At 40.9% G+C, this 23,614-nt stretch overlaps 1 protein-coding gene across 3 annotated transcripts in view; it reads left to right on the forward strand.

The window, feature by feature from the left end:
• The window catches only part of spag6 (sperm associated antigen 6), a 206,000-nt gene extending 184,613 nt beyond the window's left edge, over positions 1-21,387 (forward strand). For all 3 annotated transcript variants that reach the window (XM_043690438.1, XM_043690439.1, XM_043690437.1), the window contains 2 exons: positions 2,781-2,926; positions 20,735-21,387. In XM_043690438.1, the coding sequence (XP_043546373.1) occupies positions 2,781-2,926; positions 20,735-20,801 (213 nt within the window). In that variant the 3' untranslated portion in view covers positions 20,802-21,387. The remainder of the gene's footprint in view (positions 1-2,780; positions 2,927-20,734) is intronic.
• The last annotated feature ends 2,227 nt before the right edge of the window (positions 21,388-23,614 follow it).

Here is a 23,614-nt window from a genome sequence, read left to right on the forward strand (position 1 = left end):
TACTGATAACTGCAGCAGTGTTTAGAAATTAAGAAGGATCATCTCAAGCTGATCAGTTATTAAAAATATCATCTTGAAGGTTTTCATTGGTGAAGTGCAAAAGATTAAAATATCAACAAGTAATAGGAAGGATAAATTCATTCACATAAAACTCAGAATCAAGTTAGTTTATCCAGCCTTCCTGTGCAATGTGAATCACCATGAGGCTGGGAAATTAAAACTGCTCTACAGATTTTTATTGTGCAGACATTATACCATGTTTTGTAAAAGCTGTCTTAGAGTCATAGAGTTATACAGCATGGAAACAGACCCTTCAGTCCAACTTGTCCATGCCAACCAGATATCCAAAACTGATCTAGTCCCACTTACCAGCTTTTGGCCCATAACCCTCTAAACCCTATTCATGTACCATCCAGATTCTTTTAAATGTTGTAATTGTAACTTCCTCCACTGCCACCTCTGGCAACTCACTTCCTTATACACACCACCCTCTGCATGAAAAAATTTCCTTTCAGGTCCCTTTTAAATCTTTTTCCTCTCACCTTAAAACTATGCCCTCTAGTTTTGAACTCCCTTAGGAAAATGACCTTGGCAATTTACCCTATCCATGCCCGTCATGATTTTATAAACCTCTATGAGATCACCCCTCAGACTCTGATGCTCCAGGGAAAAAAGCCCCTATCTATTCAGCCTCTCCCTATAGCTCAAACCCTTCAATCCCAGCAACATCCTTATAAATCTTTTCTGAACATTTTCAAGTTTCACAACATCTTTTGTATGGTCTTGCATACAAGTAGATGAGTGTGACTAGTAGAATGAAAGCATGACTAAATCCCATCGTCTTCATTGCCCCTTCAAGAAAAATCATTTTACTCAGTCATTTTATTTTCATTAAATCCAAGTTGGCTGAAGCATGAGTAGGAAACATTATTAAATAGCCAGCATATGTTTTCAGTCAAGTACCTACCAAGGAGTAGTACCTATCTGCTCAGGTTATATCAATATAGATATTAAACGATATCCATAATTTTCATTAACATCCTACAGTCACAATTGGAAAAAGTTAGGGCAGTACATAGGATATAATATCCTTTTTAGGGAGAAAAAATAGCATTGTCAGGTATAAAATGAGATACAGCTAGATAGAAATCTGAAAACTGTTGAATTCCGAGTCTTGGCTCCTATGCATAGCTGTGACTTTTTGCCAAAGAAAAAAGCTCAAAGTTACTCTGCCAAGCTCACACAGCCAGAGAACAAAAAATCACCAGATATTTATGATGTCACCTGAAGAGTTTGGATGAATTCATGCTCACACAATGACTGAGTTAATTACTACGGAGCTAGGTGTGACTACTGTTTCCAGTGTGCATTACAAGAACACATACATCTTTCATCCCACTTTGTAAATCTATGTCCATGTACTATTAATACAATTGTATTCACTAAATGCATTCATACTCCATTAAAGCAATTAGAAAAGGGATCTAGCACCTTATCATTTATGTCAATGCACAAGCAATTACTGACAAATGTATATTAAATTGAGAGATGTAACAATGTGTTACAGGAGTTTCTGGAATGCAAGGATGTCCTTTTTTCCCTTTGGCTGCACATGAATGAGATAACATTCCTTTTCAATGTGCCGTGGCAGTATTCCAAATAAGTGTGCAAAACCTTATCTACATCCAGTAGGACATCAGGTGTTACTAAACACAAGAAAGAAATTCTAAATTGGATATTAAGAAGATGCAAAGCTATATTCAGGATAACTTGTAATGGAAACCAGAAGGATAGAATGAACCCGGGGTTTAACAAGCTTAATGTAACAAAATCATACAGCAATGCTGCATACCAATGCAGCAAGTCAGAAGATTTTGTTTTCAGGATTAAAGAGAAAATACATAGACTTTGTATAATAATTTGAAAGAATATACTATTTTAAAATATTAATATATTAACAATGTTGCAGCTGGTGTGCATTTTCTTGAAATGTTGCACTTTCTTCCTGCAATGTTTCTGCAATTTGTTAACCCCACCCATCATAATTTGCTAACACTCAGTCACTACTATTGACGCCTTAGGAAGGATATATTGGTCATGGAGGCAGAGCATCATAGATTTATTAAAATAAAACCTGAATTCCAAATTTACAAAGAGAGAATACATAAAACAGGATTGTTTTTCCTGAAATTTAGAAGATTAAGGGCTAATTTGCTCAGGGTTTTCAAGGACAACAGATAGGGCAGCATACAGAAATCATTTCCTTTGGTTGAGGTGTTTGCAACTAGGGGGCATAGTCTAAACTTAGAGTCTCTTAAAAAAGTGAAATTAAGAAAGACTTCTTCACTCAATGGGTGGGAGACATTTGTAGCTCTTTTTCACAAAAGGCACTTAATGTTAAAGCAGTTGCAAATTTGAAATCTGCAATTGATAGATTTTTGCTAACCGAAGATATTAAGCGATGTTTGTATGGGTAACGACATATGTATAGAGTTAGGTTATAGATCAGCCATATTCTTATTGAATGCCTGAACAGGCTCAAGGGGTTAAATGGTATAACATTATTTCTTTGTTTTGTGTTCCAGTACTATTTGTTAAACACTTGCTACATGAAAGAACACAGGATATTGACCTGTTTAGAAAAATCTAAGTATAAGTGAGCAGAGCTGCATCGCATGTTACCATATTTAGCTCAGTTCCCTTTAAGGTGAAAGTACAATCTTTCTTCTACTTAAATCATGTAAGTACGTGGTGTTTGATTTTTGCATTCTCTCTACTAGGTACTACCACATGATGCCAAAGCCCGCCGTCTTTTTGTTACAAGTGGTGGACTGAAGAAGATTCAAGAGATTAAAGCAGAACCTGGTTCAGTTATGCAGGAATATATTAATGGCATTAACAACTGTTACCCAGAAGAAATTGTCAGGTAAAATGAATATTGTTCTCCCTTAAAGTTCTTGTCAACTTTGCTTCATTGATGCCTCCTTAGTTGTGTTTTTAAAAGTAAGGATATTGTAGTCAACTTAAAATCTGATCATTATGGGCTTTTAACTTATCTCTTATATCAGTATTTGTTTTGCTGATAATTAGAAGTCTTGTTGGCTCCTTTTGAAACTGACTACACAAGCTCACTTTGAGTGTGCAGTCATCGCATCATCAGCAGCATAAACTGACAAAAGGGAAATGAATATTGTTGGGATGGGTATGGACTGTGAGTAAAACTTATGCTAAATTATGAAACTGAATTTAATAAATCTCAAAAGTTGTTGCACCAGCAACATTACCACAAAAACTGCTGGATTTTTATACAGTACAATATACAATGTCCTTTTGTTGTCACGTATACTCCAACATAGGGGTACAGTGAAAAGCTTTTCCAGTGTCTGCCTTCTTATGGTGACATCTTAGGTACAAGTCATGGATACAGCAGAGGAACAAAAGTGATTGCATTACTTACAGAATTGAAAAATAAATTAAAAATAGGACAACATTAAAGAGTTGATATTACATGGTAGGAAAATTTAAATAGACATTTCAATTTAGCAGCTCAGCACAGGGCCTGTGCATGTGGTCTGACCAACTGCGCCAGACTCCAGTCCAACAGCCATCTCCGCTCCGCTCTAAGCCCCAATCTGCTCTCTACAGCAGCTCAGCTACTCCAAGGTAAATGCCAGGATTGCCTGGCCTGCGCTGGTCTCCACCCAGAACTCGCTGCCTGCATGATGTTCCAGGGCTGCTTACTCATGCTGCTCTGGGGTTTGTAACCCAGGCACTGTACCAGGGCTTGCTGCTTCGCTGTTCCGGGGCTCGCAGCCCACGTGCTGTTCCGGGGCTCGCAGCCCACGTGCTGTTCCGGGGCTCGCAGCCCATGTGCCGCTCCAGGGCTCATGGCCCACGTGCCGTCATGGGGCTCACAGCCCACGTGCTGTTCCAGGGCTCACAGCCCACGTAACGTTCCAGAGCTCACAGCCCACTTGCCGCCCTGGGGCTCGCAGCCCACGTAACGTTTCTGGGCTCGCAGCCCACGTAACGTTCCTGGGCTCGCAGCCCATGTAACGTTCTTGGGCTCGCAGCCCACGTGACATTCCTGGGCTCGCAGCCCACGTGACATTCCAGGGCTCGCAGCCCACGCACCATTCCAGGGCTCGCAGCCCACGCGCTGTTCTAGGGCTCACTGCCCACGGTATTCTGGGGCTTATGGACTGCACACTGCTGTAGGGCTAAAAACCGACTGAATCTTCAGTAGCAACAGGTGAGGTCCCAGAAGTCTGTAGGTTGGCTAATGTGGTGTCACTGTTTAAGATAGGTGGTAAGGAAAAGCCAGGGAACTATAGACCAATGAGCCTGACATCAGTGGTGGGCAAGTTGTTGGAAGGAATCCAGAGGGAAAGGACTTACATGTGTTTGGAAAGCCAAGGACTGATTATGGATAGTCAGCATGGTTTTGAGCATGGGAAACTGTGTCTTATTAACTTGATTGAGTTTTGTGAAGAAGTAACGAAGTGAATTGATGAGGGCAGAGCGGTGGATGTGACCTATATGGACTTCAGTAGGCGTTTGACAAGGTTCCTCATGGTAGACTGGTTACCAAGGTTAGATCACATGGAATATCCATTTGGATACAAAACTGGCTCGAAGGTAGAAGACAGAAGGTGGTGGTGGAGGGTAGCTTTGCAGACTGGAGGCCTACGCCACATGAATTGGTGCTGGGTCCACTGCTTTTAATCATTTATATAAATTGTTTGGATGTGAAAGTAGGAGGTATGATTAGTAAGTTTGCAGATGACATCAAAGTTGGAGATGTAGTGGATGATGAAGAAGGGTACCTCAGAGTACAATGGGATCTTGATCAGATGGACCAATGGGCTGAGGAATGGCAGATGGAGTTTAATTTAGATAAATGTGAGGTACTACATTTTGGAAAGGCAAATTGGGGTAGGACTTACACACTTAATGGTAAAGTCCTGGGGAGTGTTACTGAACAAAGAGACCTTGGAGTGGAGGTTCATAGTTCTTTGAAAGTGGGGTTGCAGGCAGACAGGAGAATGAAGAAGGTATTTGGTATGCATGCGTTTATTGGTCAGTGCATTGACTATAGATGTTGGGAGGTCATGTTGCAGCTGTACCAGACATTGGTTAGGCCACTTTCAGAATACTGCGTGCAATTCTGGTCTCCCAGGTATAGGAAGGATGTTGTGAAACTTGAAAGGGTTCAGAAAAGATTTACAAGGATGATGCCAGGGTTGGAATGTTTGCCAGGGAGAGGATGAATAGATTGGGGCTATTCTCCCTGAAGCGATGGAGGCTGAGGGGGTGACCTTGTAGAGGTTTATAAAATCATGAGGGGCATGCATATGGTAAATAGACAAGGTATTTTTCGTAGGGTAGGGGAGTTCAAAACTAGAGGGCATAAGTTTCAGGTGAGAGGGGAAAGATTGAAAAGGAACCTAAGGGACAACTTCTTCATGCAGAAGATGGTCTGTGTTTGAAATGAGCTGCCAAAGGAAGTGGTGAAGGCTGCTACAATTACAATATTTAGATGGCATCTGGATGGGTATATGAATAGGAAGGGTTTAGAGGGAAATGGGCCAAATGCTGGCAAATGGGACTAGATTAATTTAGGATATCTGGTTGGCATGGATGAGATAGCCCAAAGGGTCTGCTCTGTGCTGTACATCTCTATGACTCTAATTGCTCAGGGAAGAACCAATTACTTCTGTAAGACTGACTCACATGTGACTCTCATCACACACAGCATGTTGACCCATAATGCCTTGAAGGCAGGGATTAGAGAATAAATCCTACTTTGCCACAATTTTCCACAAGATTATCTATATTTAAAAAAAACTGAATTGAAGAAGAACATCAGTGCAAACTTTAGGAAGCTAGTGGTAGGTGCCACCATGAACTGAAAGGGGAAAGGGAATGGTATGTGAACTGAAATTAGGAAGAGATATATGTCAATATCAATTGTGAAAGGGTGATGGAAGAGATGAAGAGGTTGAGTAGGAACTGCAGGAGATTAAAGGGAGTGAATGCAATTGTTAATTAGATAAAGAAGATTGGAAGGTTGGAGTGCCTCTGCAAATGAAAGAGAGTGTCTTTGTGGTGGCCTCTAGGAGGTAATAATTTGGTTGAATTAGAAGGTTTGATTTGTGCCTGTCTAGTTTGCAAGTCTACATCATCAAATGTCTGTGAGTATTACCTGGATGTTAATGTATCATATGGTTTACTTTATCAATGGAACAAAGTAAAAGAGAATTTATGAATTGGAAAATGTTGACTTCAATGGGATAAGAGGAGTTCTAACTAGTATAAAGAGGAACCAAAGATATCCAGGAAAAACTATCAAGGCGAGAGATGTTTCAGAAATAGATTAGGCACATTCCAACAAGAGGAAATGAAAGGAAACCCAAACCAAGGCTTCTTGGATGATGAGGGCGATATTGAATATGATGAATAAGAAAAAAGCATGTATAATGTGCTTCAGATTAATCTGAGAATGAAATCAAATATAATAAGTCAAGAGAGGAGGTAAAGAGGAAAATACAACTGGCAAGAGAGATTATGAGAATAGAATAGCAGTTAACAGAAAAGGGAAGCCAAAGCTTCCTGTGGGGTATAAATAATATACATATAATAAGAAGGAAGGCAGGGCATATTATGGTGATAAATGCTTAGAGGTCCAGAATAAGGCTTTTGAAGACTAATGAATTATTAGTGTTTACCAGTGAAGAGGATATTGGCAAAATAGAGGCAGAACTGGAAGCAGTGGATATATTGATGGGATGAAAATTGATGGGATGAAAATTAATGGGAAGGATGTACTGGAAGGCCTGGATTAGAGTGGATGGATTGTCTGGTCAGGATGGCTTAAATTCAGTTTGCTAAAGGCAGGACTTGCCATAATCTTCAATTCTTTCAAGGTGCCAGAGGAGTGAAGAACAATACATATAAAGGTATAAGTATAGCCTTAGTGATCCATTTAGCATCAATGTTGAGTAAGGTTTTAGGAAATGATCTTGTGGCATTTGAGGAGATTTGAATTAATTAAGGAGAGCAAGTGTAAAAGATAAATCATGCTTGACTAATCTAATTGAATATTTTGAATTTAAGTTAATTCAGTTAAGTTAATTTGAAGTTAACATAATTGAAGTTATCAGAGACAGTTATGAAGGAATTCAATGTCTGTTCTATATATGAAGTTTAAGAAAGTCTTTAAGAAAAGACTACATATAAGGCTAAATAACAAAATTGTAGCTCATGAATAGAAGTCTGAGCAACTTGGATTGGAAAAACTTGGCATCAGAAGGAAAAGGACCAAGACATGGTGTATTGATTGTTTTTAGACTGGAAGATGATAGACAGTGTTGTCAACCCAAGACTCAGTGCTAGAACCACTACCTGTTTTGATATATAATTGAATTGATATTGTAATACAAAGTAATTTTTTTAAAAAGTAGCCAATGGATCCAAATTTGGAGGTGCATCTGACTGTAAAGATGATATCAATTAACAGCATCAGGATACAGATAGACTACCACAGATGGGGCGGCACAGTGGCTCAGTGGTTAGCACAGCTAACTCACAGTGCCAGGGACCTGGGTTCGATTCCAGCCTCAGGCGACTGTCTGTGTAGAGTTTGCATGTTCTCCCCATATCTGCGTGTGTTTCCTCTGAGTGTTCTGGTTTCCTCCCACAATCCAAAGGTGTGCAAGTTAGGTGAATTGGCTGTGCTAAATCGTACATAGTGTTCAGGGATGTGTAGGTTAGGTGTAAAGTGATAAGGGAATGGGTCTGGGTGGGATGTTGTTCAGAGGGTTAGTGTGGACATGCTGGGCAGAAGGTCTGTTTCCACACTGTAGGAATTTGATGATAGTATGTGGCAGATAGAATTTAAAACAGAGAAATGTGAGGTGATGCACTTTTGAAGAAGTAATAGGGAGAGGCAGTATGGACTAAATGCCCGAAAGGGTCTACAGGGACAGAAGGAATTGAGGTTCATGTGTACAGATCTTTGAAGATGGTAGGATGTAGTTAGAGAATTGTTAGAAAAGCATATAGGAATGTTGGAATGGATACAAAAGCAGGGAAGTTATGCTCAACCTGTTTAAGTTCCTGGTTAGATCACAACCAGAGCTTTGCCTCTACTTCTAGTGACTGCACTTTAGAAAGGATGTGAAGATGTCAGGGATTGGTAAAGAGAGACATGAAACTGAAGATTTTCAACTGGCACTCATAAAGACTTAAACACAAGAAAAAAACAATTTATACTGCATGAGAAGAGATTACTGATTGGTTGGACAATGACTGATACACAAGCAGCAGAAACTATTAGGTGTTTCAGTTGGCTGATTAAATTCAAACCAGACATGTCCATTCTGTTCAGGGCATTGTTGTGGGGATAGAGCAGGCATTGATTGTCTTTGCAACCCTTTAAGATGCAATTTATAGGCATATACTTTTAGCATGGAGAGCACCAGGTCATGTATGTGAATAAATGTAGTTTCTATCATGCACAAATGAATCACACCACGAGACACTGATACTCTTAAATTGGTGTAGTCAGGATTATTTTATAAATGTTGTTTGATATCAGTATCACATTTAATTTTGGGCACTACTTTCTAAATTTTGCAAGTCTTCGGCTGGTTGAACACGGTTGACACACTACCTCGTGTGAACAGCCGAAGGGACATGTTATTTAATGTGGCCCACTAATCATTGGGATATTTAGTTTATATGCCTAGCATCATACTGACACTGAGCCTCTTAAAACACATCATTTATTTATGTGATGTCATATGATGTAAAACATGAACTATTAATTTTTGAATTCCGTCATCTAATTTGATACCTGGTTCTTTCATGGACTGAAATGGACATAAAAATAAACCAAAAACACACTGAATTAAAATGGCCAAAGGGATCACCTGGTCACAAGTTGTCAGATTTCAATATGGATTACACAACAGACAGCTAGACTTAAATCAACATTTTGTCCGAAGACAAAGAAGTCAGTCAGCCCCTACCAGTGGACACTCCTCTTCCATTTCTAGTTTACACCTTGATGAAAATGTTTGCATACTGGAGATGAAAATAAGAATGACAATAATCAAACCTCAAGACAATTAATTCAGACATGGAAATACGTAACAAGCTTAAATTTCAAGAAACTGTTTCTTGTGAAAAGAGGAGATGGATTTTAGATTCCAGAATCGAATGGCTAGAGAATGCTCTTTCTCTATCTGACTCTAAAGAAGAAAGAGCACCCAGTGACAAAAGAATTCAAAAGAAACATCAGAACATCGAGAACTTGAAAAGATAACTGAAATAATTGCTACTGCTGATAATCTAAGACACAACGAACTATGCTTAGATCAAAACACTGAACCTCAAGGACTCCAAAAGATTTGAAACTATATATTGCTTTAATCTTCCTTTTGTAATCGATACTGTCTCTTTTTTAACTTTGTACCTGTGTATATGTATGTTTCATGTCAGATTTTTATTTTTCTCTGGATTAGCAAGTAATAATATTTGTTCATTTTTTTGCTTAAGAAATCTTAGTGATTGACTCCTTATTGAAACAGTAGAATTTAATTAACTTTTAATTGGAGAGAGGCATAGCCTCATTCTAAAAAGAACATAAATCTTTGTTGGAGCCAGTTGGGAAGGTTCAAAAGATGGGAAACTTCTGGTTTTGGTTAGAAGTCACATGAAACCAGGTTTTAGACCAACATATTTATTTGAAATCACAAGCTTTCAAAGCGCTGGTCCTTCATCAGATGAAGTGAAGAGAAGCACACAGGCACAGAATATATACGGAGAGAGATCAAAAGATCATAACAAATGGTGTGAGTGGAGTGTCGACAGGCTGAATAATAAGTCTTTGCAAGTAATCAGAAGTGTCAAATGGTGTGAGTAAAGTGTCATCAACTGAATAGCAAGTGAAAGGATGACCTGTATTCTGATTAATTGAGGCAGAGAGCTAAATACAAAAAATTAAAAATAAGGTCATGCTGGAGACAAACCTAATGGCTAGGATAACACGATAGGTATAAGAGTTACAAGCCAAGGATCCAACCAAAGAAACAAGTAATTCAAAACTATATAAATTATGGACAAGCCCTGCATATACACGATCTGCTCAGATGAAGAGGAATGAAAGAGACACTTAAAGCCTTCATAAGAATAGGATATGATGCACAACTCATCAATCGCCAGGTCCAATGTGCCACAACAAAATACCGCAATTACTTTGTCAGAAGACAGACGCAGGATACAACCGATAGAGTACCCTTCATCATTCAGTACTTCTCTGGAGCAGAAGTGCACTGTGTTCTTTGCAACCTTCAACATGTCATCAATGATGACGAACATCTCACCAACATCATCCCTACATCTTCACTTCTTGCCTTTAAACAACTTATAAACCTTAAACAGATTTTCAGCAAATTACCACACTTTCAGGACACTATTCATCACAACACTACACAACTCTGTCAGGATAACCTCTGCAAGACATGTCAGATCATCGACATGGCTGCTGCAATCACACATGGGAACACCACCCACCATGGTCACGGCAGATACTCATATGATTCAGCCAATTTTGTCAACCTCATATGCTGCAGGCAAGGATGTCCCAAGGCATGGTATATTGGCAAGCCAATGCAGACGCTACGGCAATGGATGAGTGGACACTGCGCAACAATCACCAGATGGGAATGTTCCCTCCCAGTCGAGGAACACTTCAACAGTCAAGGGCATTCAGCCTCCGATCTTCGGGCAAGTGTCCTCCAAGGCAACCTTCAAGATATACAACAAAACATAATTGTCAAGCAAGAATTGATAGCCAAATTCCGCACCCATGATTTTGTGGTCTCAACCATGATTTTGTGTTCATGTTACGTTACATGGAACCCCACCATACTGTTCTGTCTCTGTAAAATCTTCCTTACTCTCCTGTTTTGACACTATCATCTTGATAACTTGTTATAATCTCTCTACCTTAATTAGTTTGTATGATTTTGGATTACTTGTTACTGTGGTTAGACCCTCGGCATGCAACTTTTATACTCATCATGTTATTCAGCCATTTGGTTTGCCTCCAGCACCATCTTATTTTTACTTTTTTGTACTTATCTCTCTGCCTCAATTAATTGGAATGTGGAGGTGCCGGTGTTGGAATGGGGTGAACAAAGTCAGAAGTCACATGACACCAGGTTATAATCCGACAGATTTATTTGAAATCACAAACTTTCGGAGCGCGGCCCCTTTGTCAGGTGAAGTGAGAGGGAAGCACATAGACACAGAATTTACCGACAGAGAGATCAAAAGATCATACAAATGGCACGAGTGGAGTGTCGAACAGTAAGTCTGCAGGTGACCAAGAGTGTTAGACCGTGTGAGTAAAGTGTCAATAGCTGAGTAACAAGCAAAGGGATGACCAGAATTTGATTAAATGAGGCAGAGATAATTATAAAACATTGAAAATAAGGTGGTGCTGGAGACAAACTAAATAACTGGAATGGTAGGTATAAGAGTCACATGCCAAGGGTCTGACCAAATTAATAAGTAATCCAAAACTATAAAAACTAATTAAGGTAGAGAGATCATAACAATTTATCAAGGTGATGGTGTCAAAACAGAGCGTAAGGAAGATTTTACAGGTACAAAAGAGTAGGTAGGGCCACATGTAGCATGACATGAATCCAAGATCATGGTTGAGGCACAGAACTTGGCTATCTGTTTCTGCTCAGTGACTTTGCATTGTTGTATATCTCGAAGTCCATCTTGGAGGACGCTTATCCGCAGATCAGAGTCTGTATGTCCTCGACCGCTGAAGAGTTTCCTGACTGGGAGGAAACATTCCTGTGTTGTGTAGTGTCCAGTCATCCATTGCCATAGTGTCTGCTTGGTTACACCAATGTACCATGCCTCGGGCCATCCTTGACTGCAGCATATGAAATAGACAACATTACCGAGTCACATGAGTATCTGCTGTGTACATGGTAGGTGGTGTTCCCATGTGTGATGGTAGTATCCATGTCGACGATCTGACATATCTTGCAGAGTTGCCATGGCAGGGTTTTGTGGTGTTGTGGTTGATCAGCATAGTATGCTGCGAATGATGATCTGTTTAAGGTTTGGTGCTTCTTTGAATGAAAGAAGTAGAGGCGTAGGGGTGACCTTGGCAAGATGTTCATTGTCATCAATGACATGTTGAGGGCTGCGAAGAACGTGGCATTGTGTATCCGCTCTGGGTAAGTACTGGACAATGAAAGGTACTCTATTGGTCATATCGCGTGTCTGTCTTCTGAGGAGGTTGTTGCGGTTTTGCACTGTGGCACATCAGAACTGGTGATTGATGAGTTGAGCATCATATCCTGTTCTTATGAGGGTATCTTTCAGCATCTTTAGGTGTCCGTCATGGTCCTCCTCACCTGAGCAGATCCTTTGTAAGCGGACTGTTTGTTTGTAAGGGATGGCTTATTTAATATGTTTAGAGTGGAAGCTAGAGAAGTGCAATATCATGAAGTTATTCATGGGCTTGTGGTAGAGTGAGGGACTGAGTTAATCGGATTATATAGGCCTTCCCTTCACTTGCTGTTCAGCTGTTGACACTTTACTCACACCATCTGACACTTTAGATGATCTGCAGAGACTTATTATTCAACCTGTTGACACTCCACCCATACTATTTGTATGATCTTTTGATCTGTCGATAAATTCTGTGCCTGTGTGCTTCTCTTCACTTTGTCTGACGAAAGAGCGTGCCCCAAAAGTTTGTGGTTTCAAATAAACCTTTTGGACGAAAACTTGGTGTCAAAAATAAAAGGGTGGTTATGGCAGGGGATTTTAACTTTCCAAACATAGACTGGGACTGCCATAATGTTAAGGGTTTAGCTAGAGAGGAATTTGTTAAGCATGTACAAGAACATTTTCTGTTTCAGTATGTGGATGTACCTACTAGAGAAGGTGCAAAACTTGACCTACTCTTGTGAAATAAGGCAGGGCAGGTGACTGAGGTGTCAGTGGGGGAGCACTTTGCCAGCAACCATAATTCTATTAGTTTTAAAATCATGATGGAAAAGGATAGACCAGATCTAAAAGTCAAAGATCTAAATTGGAGGAAGGCCAATTTTGGAGGTATTAGGCAAGAACTTTCAAAAGCTTATTTGGGGCAGATGTTCGCAGGTAAAGGGAGTGCTGGAAAATGGGAAGCCTTCAGAAATGAGATAATGAGAATCCAGAGAAAGTATATTCCTGTCAGGATGAAAGGAAAGGCTGGTAGGTGTAGGGAAAGCTGGATGACTGGACAAATTGAGGTTTTGGTTAAGAAAAAGAAGGAAGCATATGTCAAGTATGGACAGCAGAGATCAAATCAATCCTTAGAAGTGTACAAAGGCAGTAGGAGTGCAATTAAGAGGTAACTAGGAGAGAATAAGGCCCCTCAAAAATCAGCAAGATGGCCTTTGTGTGGAGTCGCAGGAGATGGGGGAGACACTAAACGAGTATTTTGCATCAGTGTTTACTGTGTAAAAGGACATAGAAGATATAGAATGTAGGGAAATAGATGGTGACATCTTGAAAAATGTCCATATTACAGAGGAGGAAGTGCTGGATTTCTTGATATGCATAAAAGTGGATAAATCCCCAAAACCTGATCAGGTGTACCCTAGAGCTCTGCGGGAAGCTAGTTAAGTGATTGCTGGGCCTCTTGCTGAGATATTTGTATCATTGATAGTCACAGGTGAGGTGCTGGAAGACTGGAGGTTGGCTAACGTGGTGCCACTGTTTAAGAAAGGTAATAAGGAGAAGCCAGGGAACTATAGACCAGTGAACCTGACATCAGTGGTGGGCAAGTTGTTGGAGGGAATCCTGAGGGACACAGTGTACATGTATTTGGAAAAGCAAGGACTGATTAGGGATAGTCAGCATGGATTTGTGCGTGGGAAATCATGTCTCACAAACTTGATTGAATATTTTGAAGAAGTATCAAAGAGGATTGAGGCAGAGCAGTATATGTGATCTATATGGACTTCAGTAAGGAATTCGACAAGGTTCCCCATGGGAGACTGGTTAGCAAGGTTAGATCTCACGGAATACTGGGAGAACTAGCCATTTGGATACAGAACTAGCTCAAAGGTAGTAGACAGAAAGTGGTGGAGGGTTGTTTTTCAGACTGGAAGCCTGTGACCAGTGGAGTGCCACAAGGATTGGTGCTGGGTCCTCTACTTTTTGTCATTTACATAAATGATTTGGATGTGAGCATAAGAGGTATTGTTAGTAAGTTTGCAGATTACACCAAAATTGGAGGTGTAGTGGACCGTGAAGAAGGTTACCTCAGATTACAAAAGGATCTTGATCAGATGGGCCAATGGGCTGAGGAGTGGCAGATGGTGTTTAATTCAGATAAATGCGAGGTGCTGCAGTTTGGAAAGGCAAATCTGAGCAGGACTTATACACTTAATGGTAAGGTCCTCGGGAGTGTTGCTAAACAAAGAGACCTTGGAGTGCAGGTTCATAGCTCCTTGAAAGTGGAGTTGCAGGTAGATAGGATAATGAAGAAGGCGTTTGGTATGCTTTCCTTTTTCGGTCAGAGTACAGGAGTTGGGAGGTCATGTTGCGGCTGTACAGGACATTGGTTAGACCACTGTTGGAATATTGCGTGCAATTCTGGTCTCCTTCCTATCAGAAGGGTGTTGTGAAACTTGAAAGAATTCAGAAAAGATTTATAAGGATGTTGCCAGGGTTCGAAGTTTTGAGCTATAGGGAGAGGTTGAACAGACTAGGGCTGTTTTCCCTGGAGTGACGGAGGCTGAGGAGTGACCTTATAGAGGTTTACAAAATTATAAGGGGATGGATAGGATAACTAGACAAGTCTTTACCCTGGGGTGGTGGAGTCCAGAACTGGAGGGCATAGGTTTAGGGTGAGAGTGGAAAGATATAAAAGAGACCTAAGGGACGCCTTTTTCACGCAGAGGGTGAGACATGTATGGAATGAGCTGTCAAAGGAAGTGGTGGAGGCTGGTACAATTGCAACAGTTAGGCATTTGGATGAGTATATGAATCGGAAGGGTTTGGAGGGATATGGGCCGGGTGCTCGCAGGTGGGACTAGATTGGGTTGGGATATCTGGTCAACATGGATGGGTTGGACCGAAGGGTCTGTTTCCATGCTGTACACCTCTATTACTCTATGAGATGGGCTAATGAGCTGAGGAATGGCAGATGGAGTTTAATTTAGATAAATGTGAGGTGCTGCATTTTGGGAAAGCAAATCTTAGCAGGACTTATACACTTAATGGTAAGGTCCTAGGGAGTATTGCTGAACAAAGAGACCTTGGAGTACAGGTTCATAGCTCCTTGAAAGTAGAGTTGCAGGTCGATAGGATAGTGAAGAAGGCATTTGGTATGCTTTCCTTCATCGGTCAGTGTTGAGTACAGGAGTTGGGAGGTCGTGTTGCAGCTGTACATGACATTAGTTAGGCCACGTTTAGAATATTGAGTGCAATTCTGGTCTTCTTCCTATCAGAAGGATGTTGTGAAACTTGAAAGGGTTCTGAAAAGATTTACAAGGATGTTGCCAGGGTTGGAAGATTTGAGTTCTTGGGAGAGGTTGAATAGGCTAGGGCTGTTTTCCCTGGAGTGTTGGAGGCTGAGGGGTGACCTCATAGAGGTTTATAACGTCATGAGGGGCATAGATAGGATAAATAGGCAAAGTCTTTTTCCTAGGGTCGGGGAGTCCAGAACTAGAGGGCATGGGTTTAGGATGAGAGGGAAAAGATCTAAAAGAGACATAAGGGGCAATGTTTTCACTTAGAGGGTAATACATATATGGAATGAGCTGCCAGAGGAAGTGGTGGAGGTTGGTACAATTGCTGCATTTAAAAGGCATCTAAATGGGTATATAAATAGGAAGAGTTTAGAGGGATGTGGGCCGGGTGCTAGCAAGTGGGACTAGATTGGGTTGTGATATCAGATCAGCATGGATGAGTTGGACCAAAGGGTCTGTTTCCGTGTTGTATGTCTCTTTGACATTATGTGCCTTCTAACCTCGTCCACCCCAATCCAACACTGACACCTCCTTATCATGGTTATCACCTGATCTTAAAGCAGTAGGCAGAATATCTTAATGGTGTGACATTAGCATCCTATTGGTGGAGAATACCATTCATGTGTTTACTCCAAACTTGCAACATGAGATGGCTAGCTTCTCAAAGTTTTAGGGCATGTTCCCTGTCAAGTGTAATCTTAGGTGGAAAGATTGGACACCATTCAGGGCCAAAAGTGGCTGTTCTAGCCCCTTCTATGAGTTTGCATGATATGCACTGTAGCCTATTCACACCACTCATGGAAGCCATTGATATTTGCACAAGACCACTATATCATGGCAATCTAGGTGTTATCAGTATCTGAATCTATTTTCATCAACCTCATGGATTTAGCAACTTGCTTGGTTCAGTTTCAATCTCAAAATAATGGATTATGTATTGAAGACAGAGATGAGGAGAAATTTCTTCTCTCAGATGGTTGTGAATCTGTGGAATTCTTTCCCATAGAGAACTAAAAAGGCTGGGTCATTAAGTATATTCAAGGTTGAGATTTTAATCAGTAAGGGGATCAAGGGTTATAGGGAAAAGGCAGGAAAGTTGAATTGAGGATTATCAGATCAACCATGATCTCCTTGATGGACAGAGTAGACGTGATGGGCATAATGGCCTACTTCTGCTCCTATGTCTTAAGGTCCTAAAGCCTTAACCATATTTCATTGTAGAATCTAAAACCTTGTATAGCTTGCTTCTGGTTGGCCTCAGAATGTGATTCAATCCAAAACACTCTATGAGCTCTAGGCTACTTTGCTCATTCCTGAAGAAGGGCTAATGCCCGAAACGTCGATTCTCCTGTTCCCAAGATGCTGCCTGACCTGCTGCGCTTTTCCAGCAACACATTTCCATCTCTGATCTCCAGCATCTGCAGACCTCACTTTCTCCTCAGTTTCAATGACACTATACCCACTCAAAAAGTGGTGTTACAATGAGGTAGGCCCAGCACTTGCTGACACCTTTGTCAGTTTTCATGAGAAGGCATGAAACTTGTCAGAAAGGTTCTGTGATAATCAAAGAGGACTTGATACAAACTGGAAAAATCAGATGAGCAAAGTAGCCTAGAGCTCATAGAGTGTTTTGGATTGAATCACATTCTGAGGCCAACCAGAAGCAAGCTATACAAGGTTTTAGATTCTACAATGAAATATGGTTAAGGCTTTAGGACCTTAAGACATAGGAGCAGAAGTAGGCCATTATGCCCATCACGTCTACTCTGTCCATCAAGGAGATCATGGTTGATCTGATAATCCTCAATTCAACTTTCCTGCCTTTTCCCTATAACCCTTGATCCCCTTACTGATTAAAATCTCAACCTTGAATATACTTAATGACCCAGCCTTTTTAGTTCTCTATGGGAAAGAATTCCACAGATTCACAACCATCTGAGAGAAGAAATTTCTCCTCATCTCTGTCTTCAATACATAATCCATTATTTTGAGATTTTGCTGTCTGGTCCTAGACTTTTCCACAAGAAGAAATAACCTTTCAACATTTCCCTGTTAAGTCCTCTAAATATCTTGTATATTTCAATTAAATTGCCTCTCATTCTTCTCTATTCCAATGAATCCTGACCCAATCTACACAACTTCTCCTCATAAGACAGTCCATTCAAACCTGGGATCAGCTTAGTGAGTCATCACTGAACTGCCTCCAATGCCAATATATCTTTCCTCAGATAAGAAGTCTAAAATAGTCCACATTTTTCCAACTGTGATCTGACTAGTGCATTGTAAAGTTTTAGCAAATCTCGGTTTATACTCCATTCCCTTAGAAATAAAGGCTAATATCCCATTTGCCTTTACTATTTTCTCATTGAATTTGTATGCTAGCTTTTTATGAATCATGCACGAGGACTCCAAATCCCTCTGTTCTGTAGATTTCTGCAGTCTTTCCCTATTTAAATAATATTCTGCTCCTCTATTCTTTCTGCCAAAGTGCATAGCCTCACATTTCCCCTCCTCATGTTCCATCTCACATCCAATCAATGACCTCATTGTAAAGGCATCACTTGTTAGCAATCACAACATGATTCAGTTTTGCATTCAATTTGAGGGAGAGAGGATTGGGAGCAAGACTAATGGCTTAAATTTCAGTAAGAGCCTTAAAGCTAACTTAGTTTAAGTGAAATTCAAATTTGTTTTTTTTAATGGAAGTACTCCTAAACTCCTGTTAGAGAGGAAGTATGACAACTTAGATATGGCAAAATGAAGGAGTGACAATACATGTCTGACGGTAAAGAAATATCTTGCATATAAAATATAGCTGGTATCTCGTTCAAGAAAGAGAAAGATCACAGACAAATCAAAGTTTTAAACTTAAGTAAGTTTGACGAGACCACTGTGAGATATAAGCTAGACATGTTAAGCTGGATTGATGTATCCAAATGAATTTTTAGTTCAATACAATACATAAACATCTTCTTAAATAACAAAATTTCAATTTAGGAAGATGAGAAATATTAGGAACCATTGTTGACTGTTAATGTACATTTAATTAGATTATGGCTGATCTGCACCTGAACCACATTTGTGATCTTTTCCTCCTCTCTTAATTTTCCTACCCAACACCCAATAGATCTAAGGTTGAGAGTTCACTGTGAGGGGAATGAATAAATGGAAGCTGCCTCCTTTGACTCACAACATATTATTTCAATGCACTATATCCCCAAACAGCGTCCAGCTGTGCTTTATCAACCTGCATTGTGCATTTCGTTATATGATCAAATTCTCAGATTTTCTTTTTATGTATTCCAAATTCTCACAGTACGCTGAATTAGCAATGTTGTTTTCACATTTCCCCATTAGTCCACTGAACCTCCAGCTTCACCGAGCACATATGTTTCATTGTCAGCTGAAAATCTGGTGGTGAAGCCGTTCCACTTTTAATCTAAAGCATTTCCTAAAGTGAGATATTCGCACAGATTGAATTGGTGATTGGGTTGGGATATCTGGTCGGCATGGACAGGTTGGACCGAAGGGTCTGTTTCTATGCTGTACATCTCTATGACTCTATGTAGAGTGATCCAAGCCAGCTATGATGACAATGTTAGTACTTTTTTGGGTGTCAATTGCTGGACTTTTGTGAGTGAATTGTTAGAAGTGGTTCTAAATATAACCAGAATAAGTACAGGTTGTTCTGGTATAGCACACGTTTTGTCAATGCAAATTGGCTATAACACGATTGATGAATTGTGGGTGTTATAGAGTCATAGAGATGTACAGCATGGAAACAGAGCCTTTGGTCCAACCCGTCCATGCCGACCAGATATCTCAACTCAATCTAGTTTCACCTGCCAGCACCCGGCCCATATCCCTCCAAACCCTTCCTATTCAAATACCCATCCAAATGCCTCTTAAATGTTGCAATTGTAACAGCCTCCACCACTTCCTCTGACAGCTCATTCCATACACGTACCACCCTCTGTGTGAAAAAGTTGTCCTGTAGGTCTCTTTTATATCTTTCCCCTCTCACCCTAAACCTATGCCCTCTAGTTCTGGACTCCCCGACCCCAGGGAAAAGACTTTGCCTATTTACCCTATCCATGCCCCTCATAATTTTGTAAACCTCTATAAGGTCACACCTCAGCCTCCGACGCTCCAGGGAAAACAGTCCCAGCCTGTTCAGCCTCTCCCTATAGCTCAAATCCTCCAACTCTGGCAACATCCTTGTGAATCATTTCTGAACGCTTTCAAGTTTCACAACATCTTTCCGATAGGAGACCAGAATTGCACGCAATATTCCACTAAGGCAAACCTTCTACTGAACGGGTGTAGTGATCAGCTACAGCGAGACTTTTTTTATAGCACTAGGTTGTAGAGGAATGCAACTGTCGCATTATAGCAGAATTACCTTTAATTAATTAATATTTTAGCAGTATTTCCTCTGTGCTATGATTTTAGCATGTGAAATGTTTTTGAAATCACATCTTACATATAATGCATCTTTAATATGGTAAATCCATGGTGCCCCATCGAATAAAATTTGACACTGAGACACATAGCAAGATATTGGGATGGATAGCTGAAAGATTGGTTGAAGAATTAGGTTTGAGGAACATCTTAAAGCAGGAATACACAGTGGATATTTCAGAGTTTCTTGTGCAGCTATCTGAAGGCAGGATCCCCAAAGGAAATTGGGGAAATTAGGGCAGCACAGTGGCTCATAGCGCCAGGAACCAGGGTTCGATTCCAGCTTCGGGCAACTGTCTGTGTGGAGTTCACATTCTCCCCGTGTTTGCGTGGGTTTCCTCCGGGTGCTCCAGTTTCCTCTTACAATCCAAAGATGTGCAGGTTAGGTGAATTGGCCATGCTAAATTGCCCATAATGTCCTAAGATGTATAGGTTAGGTGCATTAGTCAGGGTAAATGTAGAGTAATAAGGTAGGAGAATGGGTGGATTACTCTTCAGACATATGGTGCGGACTTGTTGGGTCAAATAGCCTGTTTCCACACTGTAGGGATTCTATGATTCTAAGAGGCCAGAATTGAACAACAGAATGTTTTTGGAGGGTTGAATGATGTTACAGGGATAGAGAAACAATTTGTTATTGTGTGTTCATTACATTTCAAGATTTTAATCTTGAATCATATTTAAGAATAAATTATGTTATTTTTTTCCAGATATTACTCTCCCGGATATTCAGATGCGCTGTTAGAAAGAGTGGAAAACTACCAACCAGCTCTTTGAGAAACACTGTGGATATTATTTCAATCTTTGGTTCTCCTGCTACTAAAGTCTTGAAGTCTCTACTCATTTGCTAATATTTCCAATATAGCTTACAGTAAATTATGCCCTACGTTCCTGTCCATCCCTTCTCACCTTTAAAGCAAATTCATCTCAAATTTGAAAATAAAAATAAGCACCCTTACAAACATAAATGTATAATTCGTATTTCAGTGTACCAGGGGGTTTTTACTGATGGTTATTTTTGCAATACTTCACCTGTCTCAATAAAATTGCATGTTTTACAAAAAGAAATTTCTATATTATGGTTAGACAGGCTGTAAATTTTCATCAATATTTGTGAAGCCAGGTTTCACTGGCCTCTATTATATTCTGTGACCTGCAAATTTAAACATTTTATGACCTTTTGAAGCTCCTTAGTTCAATTACAGTAGTGAAGATGGTGATTCAGATCTGAAATGTTTGTTATAGTCAGCTCTTTATAATTGTATATTGCTTTGATTATTCACCAAGATTGCACGTCAGGTGGAGTGCAATGAAAACTATTAGGATTAGTTTCATTACTTCAATAAAATTAATGCCTTCAAAACATGATATAGTCCAGGTTATTACAAATGCATCTGCCCATTGCAGCTTTGTATCTACAGTTAATACTAATAGAACATAGAACAGTACAGCATAGAACAGGCCCTTCAGCCCACGATGTTGTGCCGACCATTGATCCTCATGTAAGGTAAACCTAATATATGAACCCTCAAATTTCTGTGACCGTATGCATGTCCAGCAGTCTCTTAACTATCCCCAATGACCTCGCTTCCACAACTGCTGCTGGCAATGCATTCCATGCTCTCACAACTCTCTGCGTAAAGAACGCGCCTCTGACATCCCCTCTATACTTTTCACCAAACAGCTTAAAACTATGACCCCTCGTGTTGACAATTTCTGCCCTGGGAAAAAGTCTCTGGCTATCAACTCTATCTATGCCGCTCATTATCTTGTTCACCTCAATTAGGTCCCCTCTCTTCCTTCTTTTTTCCAATGAAAAAGGTCCGATCTCAGTCAACCTCTCTTCGTAAGATAAGCCCTCCATTCCAGGCAGCATCCTGGTAAACCTCCTTTGAACCCTCTCCAAAGCATCCACATCTTTTCTATTATAGGGCGACCAGAACTGGACACAGTATTCCAAGTGCAGTCTAACCAAAGGTTTATAGAGCTGCAACAAGATCTCATGGCTCTTAAACTCAATCCCCCTGTTAATGAAAGCCAAAACACCATAATCTTTCTTAACAACCCTGTCCAAATGTGGGACAGTAGTTTCTTGTATGCCTAACGTTCGGGTGGAAGTCCATTTGTATTTATACAGCGATGGAGTAACATTGCCTGACCTGTTGGCTATGATTGACTTCAACCCATTTTCTTTTAACTCCTGACCATCTTGCTGTTTACATACGAAGGATTTTGAATTAGTTGGTGGCATGCAGCAAGATTTAAATCCTTCAGATTCTGAGGAATCACATTCTTTGTATTCGGACCCGTCTCTCGTTTAGCCATTTTGCAGAATATTTGGGCCTTATTTCAGTTTTGCTTTTGTATATTACTTGTACATTACATATTGAATGGAAAATATTGAACATATTGAAAATATTGAATCCTTTATTCATGGTAGTTGTTTGAACGTGGTTGTGACAATTGAAATGTCGCTGCATAATATATACTTCCAGTTTATTACGTGGAGAGTGACGCTGCACAGTGAAAAGACTGAGCTGGTCTGTGGGGAGGGGGACTGCACATGTTTGAACGTGGACCTGCAGAGTACTGTTGTACAATTGGTTTTATTCAGTTGCCATTTAAAAGGCTGACGGACGGGTGTGAGATTCTGCAGAATGTAGAAGCTGAGCCCGCCACAGACTGAGTGGTTTTAGTACATCCTTCCAAAAATCGGCGGCAAAACCTGTGCCTTCCCTTCGCAGACCCCGCTTCCTTCATGATTAAAGGTTCAAATGAAACGCCCGGACAGGAGGGTTAAACCTTTGGTTTCCCTTTGGACAAAACGTTCAGGAGTTCCTGGTTTTGTTCTCACGTCGGGTTGATGAAACAGTCATTGGGATTCTGGTCCATTGGTGTAACCTGCCGAGTCTTCCAAACGTGGTTCCCGCGCTTTGCTGGGTTCCGGGATTTCATCATGGGGGGGGGGGGGGGGGAACAGGGGGGATTCATAATCGGGCGGGGGTGTGGGGGATGGTGGAGAAGCTTCATCCGCGGACACTGGGCCGGTTGTAGCCGTGTATGTGTGTGTGTGTGTGTGTGTGTCAGGTGCTGCTGACATGCAGCTGTCGGTTGCCAGGTCAGGGGGCTGTATCTGTGCAGCCTGCCACGCTGTTAGCTTGGAGCCCGAGATTCGCTCCGATCCTCTGTCGAACAAAGCCATCCTTGTGTGGAACTGGAATCGAGCAGGAGCTCCCAGCCCCTCTCTGCTCGCTTACTGCTGATCGCTGTAACCCGAAACTACTCCACCCATCAGCCATCTCAGAATGAAATGACCCGTTCCCCCTCTCTCAGCTCACGGAGGTGTTGGGTTTGGTGAGAGGGGGACACCAGGCCAGCCCAGAGTGTCTTTTCGTTTCCATCATCTCCGCTCTCTCTCGCTGTTGGCGGCCGCCTCCTCTCAGTGGAGCTGGCGCGGGGAAGCCCAGAACAACCTGGAGTATGAGTAAAGGTGGTCTCCTCTAAGTAGGTTCCGGATCGCCTGGCTCTTGAAATCTGATTACTTAGATGCCGTCTAGAAGCAATCGCCGATAAATAACGACGGCGTGAGA

This window comes from Chiloscyllium plagiosum, chromosome 5 (assembly GCF_004010195.1).
Source record: "Chiloscyllium plagiosum isolate BGI_BamShark_2017 chromosome 5, ASM401019v2, whole genome shotgun sequence".
In the NCBI taxonomy this organism is placed as follows: domain Eukaryota; kingdom Metazoa; phylum Chordata; class Chondrichthyes; order Orectolobiformes; family Hemiscylliidae; genus Chiloscyllium; species Chiloscyllium plagiosum.